Raw genomic sequence first — 13,372 nt, forward strand, 5'->3', positions numbered from 1 at the left:
CGCTGAATACTGTTCACGTGTAAAGAACATACAGCAGATACTGTTCCTTACACGTGAGGAAGAGTGCTGTCTAATGCCCCTAGAGATTAAATAATTTGTCCAAACTTACCCTGTTAGGAAACACCTTACAATTTAACCCCTGTCTTTCTGGCCCACCAACCTTTCTCCATGTTACCTTTAACTCAAAATCAGAATCAGATTAAAGGATGTGATGCCAGGGGCTCAGAGACAGCTCAGCTGGTGATGTACTTGTCTGCAAGCATGAGGACCTGGGCCTCACACACAGAATCCATATTAAAAAGCCAGGTATGGCTCTTAGCAACAGGAAGGCCTTAATGATTGTGTAGGCCTCTTCAGCCCTTGCCCAAGCCTCTGAATAAAGTGTTTTAAACCCTCCCACACACACACAAACAAACAAAAAGCCAAGCATGGCAGCATGCACTTGCAATCCCAGTGCTGAGGCTGGGGTCACCCTAGCTTATTGACAAGTTCCGTGCCAGGGAGAAGCCTTGTCTCTCAATAAAAGCTGTCCTCTGGACTCTACACATGTGTGCATTTGTACCTGCACACATGGATATGCACACAAACATGACCCTGAACTAACCAGAATGTAGGGGAAATGGGCAGTTTTGACTAATATTCTGATTAACAGACATAACTGTAGTGTTAACTCCTTGAAAAGCCTTCTTGTAGTCATGCGTTCTCCGTCCGCCTTCATCAGCCTGGTATCAGGTAAAGTTGCCTTGATGACTCAAGACCTTGTATGCCTTAGAACCACCACCACCACCACCACCACCACCAGCAGCAGCAGCAGCAGCAGCAGCAGCAGCAGCAGCAGCAGCAGCAGGCTTTAATGAGAAAAACAGGAAAGTGCAGATACACAATGCTAAAGATCAGCTTGAATGTGTAGACAGCTCAATTGCATTATAATCCAAGCACGTTTTAACCATTTAACTTTTCTTTTTAAAAATCACATCTGTTTGTTTGTTTCTGAGGGGCATGAGAATGTGCTGTGACGTGTGTAGAATTCAGAGGGCAAGTTGTAAGAATCATTTCTGTCCTTCCACCACATGGATCCTGGGGAATAACCCAGGTCATCAGGCTTGCCTGCACGTGCAAATAAAGGCTCAGGAAAGACTCCCCAAGCCATCTCACCGGCCCCTCCTTTTTCTGCAATCAGAATGGAAAAGGGGGTCCTGAAAGTAGGGCTAATCAAACAGATGGGACTCAAATAAATCAAACTCACTCCAGTTTTTGCACGTAGCTAACAAGTTTCATTGAAAGTAACCGTTTCTCTCGTTGTATGATTTGGTCAATCACAAAGGATGAAGCTTCCCCCGATCCCTCGCAGGGCTGTTAACCCGTCATCAGGGGGAGAATCGAGCTGTGTAATTACCATTTGAGACACGAGTCATCACTTGCAGGGCCCAGACCTGGGTGACTCTATAAAAGGAGCTCAAGGTCCAGGTGTAAAAGTGCACTGTCTGCCATCCCTGGGCTGATACAATCACCAAGCGACCAAGAGGAGATGAAGGTGCTGCCTGCCTCTGGCCTGGCTGTCCTTGTCACGGCTTTAAAGTTTGCCACTGCAGCCCCCCTATTTGCAGCCACCCCTAGGACCTCCAGGAGCAACTACCACCTTGCACAGGTTTGTGACTCTCTGCTCCATTCCCTCTTCCCTCTGCTAGCCCAGAACACCCAACAGGGCATAATGAGAAAGCCAACAAAAATTATCATTTCTGAAAACATTTGCAACTCCACGGAAGCCTGATGAGCCATGCTGTCTGAGATTGGTGTGTGTGGCGCTCTTCAGGTGCACGCGTTACATGCTGAATTAACAGCTGAATAAATATCTGGGTAGGGCTTGAGTGAGGTCACAACACACAAAAATAAAAAGCAAGTGTTTGAGGAAAAAATAAGATCAGAAATATAAAGACTGGGGCAACCTGTGAATTTAATTCTGAGTGTTTAATAGCCACAAGGAAAAAGTTTCCTTAGGTTCACGTGTTGAAAGCTGGCTTTGACCCTCAAGCTAACCTGGGTCAGAAGACAAGCCAGGCTTCCTCCTCATTTGGGGATCTTTCCCCCTTAGTCTGTGTTTCTCCACAGCCCTTACCTCAGCTTCACTTTCTGCTTATGTCTCTCCCATCTGACCGTGATATGAAGGAACTGATACAACCAATCGTGTAAATTTCGTAACGATTTTATGGCTGAAAAATCATCCCAAATATTGAGAAGTCAGTTGAAGGAAGAAATGTGGAAATGGACTTCTAGGACAGGATTGCCAATAGCGATAGTGAAAAGTGTTTGTAGGTGTGCTGGCTGGGCCGAGAGTCCATGAAACTATAGCATGCATGTGATTCCATCTCTGCTTGGGGCTACGGTCCTCATGTCCAGCTGTACACACGGCCGGCTCGGGCCTAAGGGCTAGCGGTCTGTCACAGAAGCACACTAGACTGTCCTCACCAGTTGTTTTGCATGCACCCATGCCAGCTGATCAGTTTCTTCTACACGAGAGATGACAGGGAGCATTTGAAGCAGCAGTCCTATGGATAAATAAGCAAGTTCAGGTCAGCAGCAGATGCTGCTTCCACAGAAGATGCCAACATCAGCAGTAGATGCCCACGTCAACAATAGATGTCTACTTGCACAGAAGGTGCCAATATCAGCAGCAGGTGCCCACATGAGCAAAACTTTCTTTGGCCAGAGCCCATTTGTACATGAATTCAATTCAAAGTAGTACTAAAATTATAAATTATAATTTGCTGATACCCTTGTTGGTCTTTTTCTCCAAATATAGGATCCCCCTCCAGACTCAGGCTTCTCTAATTCAGAAACTATAAAGTTTTTGTGACACCCTCTTCCTGACACACACATGAAAGCCTGGTACTCAATGGATCTGAGCTGGTGGGAGGCTGTGATTCTAGTCCAGGGTTTGGGCAAGTGCCGGCCAGACCATTGAATTACAGGCTCTTGTGTTATCATGGTTGTGTATGGTTTGCAGAACCAAAAATAGTGACCACTGCTCTTTACACAGAGAATACAATGGCCCTACTCTAAAGAACACTAAGGTCAGAAAGTGATGGTGATGCCATCTTTGATAGTCTGACCAGTCAGGGTTCAGCTGGGGAGTGGGGGTCATGTTTCAAAAGAATGGTGTGGCTGGGCTGCTGGGGACTGTTAGAATGTCCGTATTTCTTTCTCCCTAAGTCAGTCCTCTTTGGTCTCTGTTATGCCCTTGGGATCATGAAAACTTGTTTATACCTTGTTATCTTCTGTAGCGGTCTCAGGCATCCGCTCTGGAAAGAACATTTTCTTTAGAAGGCTAAAAAGATGAGAACAGATCTTGCATGTTAAGCCAGAAACTAGAAACAACTTGTGTACCATCTTTAGCTTACAGAAATATCCACCAGCCTTGTGAGATTAGAGAGTCCGACAAGCAGTTTACACTCTGGCTGGCCACGTTGTGGGGCAGCAGGAGGGAAGAGAACAAGGCAAAGCCTTTGCTCTCATGGCACTGGGAGGGCAGGTAAGAGGGCACAGTGAGGAGGCACATGAGTCACTCAAGTTCACAAGCTTCTTTTAGAAAGTGGGCAGAGATACCGGAAAGAGATAGAGGCTCCTGGGGCTGTGGGCACTCGGGAAGCCTCGCAGAGACGGCCACATCTGGAGTGGACCTGAATTGCAGAAAGAGCTTGCCCTGAAAAACCCTGGAGACACAGCAGGGTGAAAACACATCCTCTAGTGCAGGAGTCTGGCACAGAGGAGTGTCGGGTACAGTCACCACGTGGCTAGAGCTAAGAAAACATGGAAGGGGTCACTGGGTCACGGGTGGCTAGGAGGTATCTCCCACACTGCCCTTTTCTTTCTAAATCACTAGCTAAGAAATCATAACAGCAGACACTTCTGTCCCCAAGCCCGAAGACACAAACAGCTGCACTTGAGAGCTCAAACAGTTCTTATTTAATTTATTCAACATCCAGTTGTATCCTTAAATTCTGATTTCTTCATCTGATTGGGGCTTTAACAGTGATAGAGTCAGGGTATAGAGTATGGAGGATCTGGGGATACAGCTCAATAGTAGAGCACTTGCCTAACATGCCTGAGGGTCTTGGTTCAATACACACACACACACACACACACACACACACCCCTATGGAATAATGACCAAGTGCCTGCATCTTCCGCTAATCAAGTTTTTTTTAGGAAACTTGCTGGCTTTTTAAAATCGTGCAGATGTTTCTTGGTTTACAATGGTGTAGTATCCCGATAACCTCATCACAGGTTCAAAATACCATGAGTCAAACAGCTTCCCAAAGCCATTGTTTAATGACACAGCAGCTCATTACTGTGGAGCTGGGGGCTGTGGTTCATGGCTGCGGCTTCGGAAGACAGAGAGAGAGAGCCTCACCGCCGGCCTCAGAAAGACCAGAGGCAAAAATTGCCGTGTGGTTTTTACTGAGAGAGCATCACTTTCACGCCATCATTAAGTCAGAATCATTAAGTCAGCCTATTGTAACGTGGGAAACACTTGGTGGTATTGACATAACATTTAAAATAAGCTTTAAATTGTCTCTAAAGGAGTCTTTCTCATTTACCACAGGGTTACGAATAACTAAACCATTCAAATCAAACTCCTAGACTCTGGAAGCCGTTGATAATGCTTTCTTTTCAGGGATAAATATTTCTAATTGTTATTATCTTTAAATATTGGCTTCTACTTTTCTCACTAATGTTATATCATAAAAACATTTGGCTTTTATACTCTTTCCATGACTTTATTTTTAAGGACTCACAAACAGTGGCTAAAGAGTTGGCTCAGAATTCAGTTCCCAACACCCACAGCATCCAATGCCCTCTTATGACCTCTACAGACCCCTGTATTCACTCGGGAACACGCACACACACATAAAATTAAATATATATATTTATATTTAAAATACATTAATTCACCAAAATCACAAATATTTCTGAATTTTTGCAAGTTACCTTTTCTCTACCCACTCCCTTTGCTAAAGAAACATGTTGTTATCCTCACATTGGTGTGATCAGTAGATGAGACAGGTGGGAAGGCAGGAGCTGGCAAGAAAGCTAAAGGGAGGTTCAAAGAATCGTGCGAGCATGTTTGTAGTGCAGCCTGCACTTGAACCTATCATCTTTCAGACAGCATCAAAGTGTTACAAATCTCCTTCGATGCGTCTTAGACAGAAATAAAGGAAATGTTGGAGAAAGCTTACCTTGGCCGTTACTCCAACCAGTTACACTCAGGAGGGATATTTCTAAATGCCCTAAGATGTTGGCAGGAACAGTTGCTCTTAGCCTCCATGACTTTTATCCATCAAACACTTGAAAAGAAGCCGGTAGAGGTCTCCTTGGAGAAAATGCTAAGGCTTAGTGATCTAATAGCAGGGGAGACAGAGGAGGTGCTGGGCAGCTGGGGAGACTCCAGTAAGTCCAGAAGACTTTGACCAAGGGACAGCATCAAGGTGGTGGCCTGAAAGACAGGACAGTTCTAAATCTACCTGCACGTGCCAAATGGAACATATTTACTCCAGTACAGATGCCAAAGCCTTGTCAATGGCCCTGGCAAGAAAGTCCCCAGAATGTCAGTCTCTCCCTAACTTAGAACATTTGGCAGTCCTCCAAAGATGTCGCTGCACTGACGAGTGTTTGTTCTTTTTTAAGTAGGAGTAGCTTCTGATTTTATGTCATTAAAACTGACTATTGTACTCCCATCTACTGAGTTTAGCCTTAAACTTTTAAAGCTATAGGCTTCGTATCTGATGTACATTTTTTAAAGAAAAAGAAAAACATTTTATTGTAAAAAAAAAAATTGTGCAGATTAATAGCAAAAAAATTTATAAAAACTAATCAAAAACGAAATGCCCCAAATTCCATCATCAACGTCCAAACACCGTTAACAGTTTAGTCTGTACTTTTCAAATGAACTGATGTCACTCAGGGTGAGACTTTGGACAAGGAGCTGGTTTGGGTTTCAGATTTGTTTAGATCTTGAGGGTTTTTTGTTTGTTTGTTTGTTTGGTTGGTTGGTTGGTTGGTTTGGTTTGGTTTGGTTTTTTACTTTTTATTCATTCTTTGAGAATTTCATACAAGCAATATATTTCAACCATATTTACCTCGACCTTTAGCCTCTTGCAGACCCTATCCACACAGCCCACTCCAGCAATACATTCCCTCTTTTTAAATAAAAAGCCCACTGAGTCACTTGATACTCTCATGGCTGGAGCCAGGCCTGGAAGCATGGATGGCCTGCCGCGGACCACACCACTCAGAGCTCAGACTCCCTCTCCTCTGCTAGGGGCTGGGGTGTGCGAGTGTGGGGGTGGTCCCTCATGTACCCTTCCCCCATAAGATCCTGTTATCATGTTAAATGTTAGCATTGGGAGGGGGCACTTTTTGCATTGATTTGGGGGAGGTTGCCCAGTGTTTGTAAACATATGCTGTTTATCTTGATTCCTGGGTCTTTAGCAAGCTTCTCACTGGTTTCCCCAAGTCCTAGTCTGTGACTGTGCCATTTTAACAGTAGGAGTAATATGGTCTTTGCCCAATTTATCATGAGCATCTCCTTCTATGATCACATCTCAAGACACAGACATCACAATGTCGAGTACAGCACACTCTTCAACAAGGGAAGAAAGTGCTTGAAACTGAAACCATCTCAGAAGTGCAGAGCATCTGGTCTTAGACACAGTTCTCTATTCACCAAGGAGTGTAAATGAGACATTAGTTCAAGCTGCCACAGCAGCACCTGGCACACAAACAGGAAGCCCTCAAAGCAGCTTCATCCTAAAACAAACAAACAAACAACACATAAAGTTCCTGAGCACAGATGGGGGCGGGCAAAGATCTCCCCAGCCAACATGGAAGGCCTGTCCTCTTTCCTCATAGACACACACCTTAGCTAAACTTAGCTAACCAGAAAGTCTGTGTGTGCAGATGAAACTTGATCCTGTGGGGAGGGAGTTACTACTCTTCTATTTATTCCTTGAGGATTTCATACACGTATGCAATGTGTTTTGACCATATTCATCCCCTCTTCCCTCCATCAACTCCTCCTGGGTTCTTGCCCAATCTCACTCCAAATTTCATGTGTTCTCTCTCTCTCTCTCTCTCTCTCTCTCTCTCTCTCTCTCAATTTGAATCTAATTGGTATCACCCATATTCACAAAGGCACAGGGCATCCACTGGAACGTGGTCAACCTAACAGGAGGCCTACCTCTAAAGAAAACGGCCCTCCCTTAGCAGCCATCCCTGGTCAGTGCCTCAGCTGGGGAAGGGGTTCATCTGCTCCTCCTGTATCCATGCTAGAATGGTGACCGGCTTGATTTTGTGCAGTCACAGCTATCACAGCAGTGGTCCTGTTATGTCCAGAAGACACTTTTTCTACTTACTCTTCCTTAGACTCTGTCCTTTACAATCTTTCCACCTTCTGTTCCATAATGTTCCCTGAGCCTCATAGAGAGATGCAAGAAGCCTAATAATTTATGGCTTGTTTTCTTTGCCTCCGTGGGCCTCAAACCTGTTTCAGGTCACCCCACAACACACCAAAACTAGTTAAAGCCTTTCAGCCTAAACCAGGCTGTGGTGGCGTACTCCTTTAATCCCAGCACTCTGGAGGCAGAAGCAAGCAAATCTCTGTGAGTTCAAGGCCAACCTGGTCTACAGAGCCAGTTCCAGGACAGCCAGGGCTACAAAGAGAAACCCTGTCTCAAAAAAAAAAACCAAAAAAGAAAAAGGAACCAACATCAACCTGTGGTCTACCATATGTGCCCACACAAAAACAAGTGCACTTGCATGGACATATATACTCAAAACCTGTAGGGGGGAGAAAGAAAAATAAGAGTGTACTAGCCTCAGTACTCAAAGGTAATCATTAATAATTTTGTACCCTAAGTACCATCTATACAAATATGTCTACTTTTTGTTTGGTTGGTTGGTTGGTTGGATTTTTTGCTTTTGGGTTTGGGTTTTTGGTTTTTGGATTTGTTTGTTTGCTGTTGCTGCTGTAGCCCTGGATGTCCTGACACCTTTGTAGATCAGGCTGGCCTCGAATTCACAGAGATCTGCCTGCCTCTGCCTCCCAAGTACTGAGATTAAAGGCATGTGCCAGCACCACCCAGCATCTACATTTTTTTAAATAAAAATATATACCCTATTTTTATATCAAAAATATTATCCCCTATCTTGGCTTAGTATGAGTGTTCTCCAACCACACTATGGACATGTCAGCCTGCCTCTCCGTTTCAGGCATATCTTGACAAGTATTATACAAAGAAAGGAGGCCCCCAGGCTGGTGAGATGGTGGCAAGAGAAAGCAATCCCATGATCAGGAAGATTAAGGAGCTACAAACTTTCTTTGGCCTCCAAGTCACTGGGAAGTTGGACCGGAAGACAATGGATGTGATCAAGAGGCCTCGCTGTGGAGTCCCTGATGTGGCTAACTACCGCCTCTTCCCAGGTGAACCCAAATGGAAAAAAAATATTCTGACATACAGGTAATGAGAATGAGTCTTTCCCAATTCAAAGAGAAAGACACACCTCACCTCTTCTTTCCTTTCCAAGATCTCTTTCTTCTGATCTGTATGAAAGGCAGAATTCTCCAACAGCTGTAAGAAAGAACAGGAGCTCTCTAGTTCTTTGTTTGAAAACTCTAATCCAGGATCACTGTCTACCTTCCCCATTAGAGAGCCAACCACCTGGGAAGAACTCGGTAATAGCTTAAAATTAAGTAACCCAGGTGGGACTGGAGTCTTTTAATCTGGGCAGCTGGGCTAGGCTAGTCAGCCAGCTCTAAGCCAGATGAGAGACCATCTCAGAAAAACAAGATGGTTGTCTCCTGAAGAACAACACTCAAGATTGGCCTCAAGCCTACACACACACACACACACACACACACACACACACACACACACATACACACGCACACACACACTCACTCACACTCACACTCACACTCACACCAAAAACTACTCTAATAAAATTCACTCATTTATTCTACAAATCATTTGCTGATGATTTTTGGCTATTATAGGCACTCAGTTTATGGAGTATAAAGGGGAATAGATCCTCTTTCTCTCTTTCTAGTCTTTAAGGGGAGATGGGCATGCAAAGGGGGGGAAGGTGACCCCACAATGGGCATTGAGGCAGCAGTGAAGGGAGCTATCAAGTTGTCCAGTCCATGGGGCAGTGGCACGTGACCCTGATTTGAAGGTGGTTGCAGCTCCAAGCCTTCGTTACCCTGTCACAGTCCTGGAACTGCCTCCTTTTCTGGCATCTTCCTGTTTAGACCAAGGAGGCCTACCCCAAAAGGAACTTTTGTCACTTCCTCCTTGGACTTTATATTGACAACAAATTTCCTACTCTGGCTTCCTTGATGCACTCCCAGGGTTCATTCACTGGTTATTTCAGTCTAACCCTCTCCTCAGCCTCAGCAGGTCTGAAGGAGATGGGTGAGGCTGACACATTCCAGGCTCACACAGGCTTAGTGGCCGTAGCTTTCGGTGGCTCTGTGCCGGGGTTTTCCGCCATTTCCAAGCAGAAACCTCACCAACATGCTTAGTTAAACCATCGTGTTGAGTGACACTTCAATCCCAACACCCCAGTACACTACTGAAACTGTACTGGAGGGCCCAGCAGGGGGCAGAAGAGGGAACTGAGGCTGGGGAGACAGCCTGAGCAGTAGGAACCATCTATTGAGGAAGCCAGGATCTGGACTGGGTTACAGGATCAGCAGATCTGGGTGGCATGTGGAGATGAGGAAGGGCTGAGCTTTTGTGATCTTCAGAGGGTTGGAGTAGAACAGCCTCCTAACCACTCTCAGGAGCCAACTACAACGGCAGGAACTCTGGGTTCTGTTATTGAGCTTCCAAGAACCTCCTGTGCGTGTTGATAAGGAGTGACTATAATCAACATTGTAAATGCTCAATTAAATTATATTTAAAACAAACATAAGGAAAACTATTCCTTCCTACTTTCACACTTTATGATCAGGTAGACTCGCAGGCTTATCCACACGGTGTCTGTTTTCACTTGGATTTTTACCTGGTTGCTTTCCACACTACACAATGGCTGTTGCCAGTGTGGCATCCCTCACAGTAGGTCACGATTCACAGTACAGAAACCAGCAAGCCACAGGCCACGGTATGTTCCCTTTTGACGCTGGCTGTTAAACTGCCCTGGCTACCCCTGTGAAAGGAGAATGTGGCGAGCATCTTGTTAACCGCTGTTAGACTATCCATCCACATGGTGTCGCTCAGAACAAAGAAATCAAAGCAGCAGGGTGGCCTGTTAAAGCTACCACAGTCTGAGGAAAAAAAAACTAGAGCTAACACCTCAAAAAAGAAAGAAAAAGAGAGAAAGTAAGAAAAAGAGGGAGGGAGGAAGGGAGGGAGGGAGGGAGAAAGAAAGAAAGAAAGAAAGAAAGAAAGAAAGAAAGAAAGAAAGAAATTTTATGAAGTCTTTCTCATTTTTCTCAACTGTGTCCTAGAATCTTAGGCTGTGGATATCATGACACTTGGAGATGTGTAATATTCTGTGATAAATAATGCAGCCCACAACTCTCAACACCTAACCATTCTCAATTACAGACAAGCCCCTGGCACCAGCACGCCTCTCCAAGACCCTAGAGGCTGTCTCGATACTGTGCAGTTCCTGGATGTCAGAATAACATCTTGAAACAAACACCAGATGATTAAAAATGAAAAAGCACCGCAGGGCGTTCGTGTGCACGAGCTTTGCGGAAAGGCAGAAGTGGACTAGGTTCTTGACTAACCACAAAACGCAGGCCTACGCAGGCCTTGATCACCATCATTACCAGCCTCCCCGGGCTTGGGAGGGCCAGATAACACACCACATTAAAAGATGCTTAGAACCCTGTCTACCACAGAGCACATCTTCAAAGAGCATTGCCTACACTTAGCATCAGCTCGTGGTTGGTTTTCATGTAGACCCTGGGTCAGAATTTTCTCCATTTCCTCCTCTTCTCTGGCATTATTCTTTTCCCCACCTTATCTTGGCTGATGCAGCTTTCACCATCAACTCAAGAAGGCAGTTGATTTGCTTATAATTGGAGGGGATGACAAGGTACTGTCTAAGCCGGTCCTAAACCATAGGTTTGCCTGGCAAAGGGGTGTGCTGTATTTTGGACATTAACTAGTCCAGATCTGAGCAATTTTCTATTCTCTCTTTTGACCCTTCTTTTGAGGGCTCTGGGTTTTTGGCCATGTATGCTGCATGAGAATAATCTAAGATAATCTCAGATACAGGTTTCAGGACTAGACTGGCCCATTACACAGGTTAGTGGGCAGTTGTTGTGGATCCTTAAGTTGGAAAGCCCCTGAGTATCCTTAAGCGGCCTTTGTTCTTCTACTTGCCAAGTCCGTCCCTAAGACACAGAGCCAAAGCTAGAGAAAAAGGGCCTGGCCCAGCCCTGTCTCCAAACACTGAGCAACTTGTGCCTTCTCGTTTTGAGGCCATTATTCCAGCCCAGCCCAAGTCCCAGGTGAAATTCTCTCCCTGCCTTTCTTTTTTTTTTTTTTCTGCTGGCAGAACCCTGAGCCTCTGAGTTTCAGAGCAGAGGAAACCACGAGATCTACCAACTCTGTTTCCACACACGTTGAGCCCGAAAAACAGCTCTGCTTTCCTATGTTGTCCCACGGGGGCCTTTTCCCAGCCCCAGCGAGCACTGTTTCTAGGATAGCACATTCTCTTTAAGGCTGGAGAGATGGTTCAGCAGTGACTGCTTTTTGGCAGAGGACCCAGGTTCAGTTCTCAGTACCCACAACCAGCTGTAACTCCAGTTCCAGGGGAATCTGTCCCCCTTCTGGCTTTCATGAGCACGGCACACACAGAACATGCAGGCAAAACACCATCACACGCAAAATTAAAATAAACTTTTTTAAAGTAACTTTTTAATTTAAATTTAAAAGCTCTCTGTCTCTGTGTTTCTCTCTCTGTCTCTCTCACACACATACACACTCCACTCCCTAACCCTGGGGAAGGCCAATTGACCTTTGATAGAGAATTTATAGCAAAACCTCAAATACCAAGGAAAACTACATTTTTATTTAGAATCCTGGGTTGCCTCTGCCTTCTGGATCTCTCCTTATTTCCCGTGTGCTGTGAAACAAGTCCAGATGTCTCAAAGAGGGCAAGGACTTCTGATTCAGAAGAAAAAAAAAAAAAAAGGATAACCTAGGGGAACCAGGGCAACATCCCTCCCTCTTCCCCGTCCCCCTCCCCCTCCCCCTGTGTGGGAACAGTCACTAAAACATTAACATTTGCTTTTCCTTTGTCCAGAGTCTCCAAGTACACACCTTCCATGAGTCCCATGGAGGTGGACAAGGCGGTAGGGATGGCCCTGCACGCCTGGAGTACGGCCGTCCCTCTGAGCTTCGTTAGAATAAACTCGGGGGAAGCGGATATCATGATATCTTTTGAAACCGGAGGTATTGTGCTGTTTCTTGGGTTCTATCCCCAGTGGCGAGGAGAACTGCCCCGACGACAGACTTACGGAGTGACCGCGCAGGGCTCCATCACGCAGCGTTAGGGTGGGCGGAGGCCGAGAAGATACAACAGGGAATCTTAGCATTGTTTGTCACTGGTAGCCTCCACCGGGGACAGACTCACTGAGGTGCACCTTCACGGTAGCTTTGCCCCATGATAGGACAAACTCTGTCGGCAATCCCACGGCCTAGAGGGCAGCTGACTCCGATGCTTCCAGCAACAATTACCCTGCGGTAGCCCCTGTACGCCACGCCCACCCCAACCCCTACACACACAAAATAGTTCCAGAGGTAGCCTTCGGGTCTCACCCATGCTTGAACACTAGGTTCGAGACGTGTGTGGGGAGTTGCCTCTGTATCTCCCTACCCACACACCCTGCTACGGGTAGAACACGACGTTGAAGATGATGGGTAAAGCTCTGAGACCCTTGCAGAAAAACACAAGCAGGAAGTAGGTGAAAGCAGAGAACCCTGAAGTTCTCTCCTCGGCTTCGGACGGTGAGGCCGAAGTGTTGAGAAGGTAGGAAGAGGAGATTCAGAGAGCAGTGAAATGGCTGTCAGAAATGGCCCTTGAGTGGAATCTGGCCTTTGGCCGGTCCTGCTCCTGTCAGGCATCCAAGGACACGTGGTGAAATGGCAGGACATGGTACCTCAAGGCAGGTTTAGGGGATATAGAGTTGACTCTCTGTATTACACACTGGTGTTCTGTGCCCTAGCACAAAGGCCTGGAAACCAGGCAGCCACCTCAAGTCCTCAGAACATGCAGTCCATGACGAAACTGCATCACAGTTTATTTTGACCTGAGAAGTACCGTGTTGAATTTGAGAGTGTTGGCTTTAAAAACAATA

General features: G+C 45.7%; 1 protein-coding gene and 1 long non-coding RNA gene across 6 annotated transcripts in view; one reads left to right on the forward strand and one right to left on the reverse strand.

Annotated features, from left to right (window-relative positions):
- Window positions 1-13,372, reverse strand: part of LOC129682946 (uncharacterized) — a 100,157-nt gene that overhangs the window by 61,123 nt on the left and 25,662 nt on the right. For 2 of the 5 annotated variants that reach the window (XR_008721071.1, XR_008721072.1), the window contains exons 2-3: window positions 8,565-8,627; window positions 5,238-5,494 (exon numbers count right to left, since the gene is read on the reverse strand). The exons of 1 other annotated variant lie outside the window; for it this stretch is intronic. This is a non-coding gene — a long non-coding RNA (uncharacterized LOC129682946). Of the gene's footprint in view, window positions 1-2,217; window positions 2,547-3,264; window positions 3,326-5,237; window positions 5,495-8,564; window positions 8,628-13,372 lie in introns of those variants that run through there. 2 more of the 5 variants (XR_008721070.1, XR_008721073.1) reach the window with 2 other exon arrangements.
- The window catches only part of Mmp20 (matrix metallopeptidase 20), a 37,110-nt gene continuing 25,141 nt past the window's right edge, over window positions 1,404-13,372 (forward strand). Inside the window, exons 1-3 of the mRNA XM_055615533.1 lie at window positions 1,404-1,648; window positions 8,269-8,516; window positions 12,319-12,467. Coding sequence (XP_055471508.1) covers window positions 1,529-1,648; window positions 8,269-8,516; window positions 12,319-12,467 — 517 coding nt within the window. The 5' untranslated portion in view covers window positions 1,404-1,528. The remainder of the gene's footprint in view (window positions 1,649-8,268; window positions 8,517-12,318; window positions 12,468-13,372) is intronic.

This window comes from Psammomys obesus, unplaced genomic scaffold (genome assembly GCF_907164565.1).
Source record: "Psammomys obesus unplaced genomic scaffold, mPsaObe1.curated_primary_1811, whole genome shotgun sequence".
Classification (NCBI taxonomy): Eukaryota; Metazoa; Chordata; class Mammalia; order Rodentia; family Muridae; genus Psammomys; species Psammomys obesus.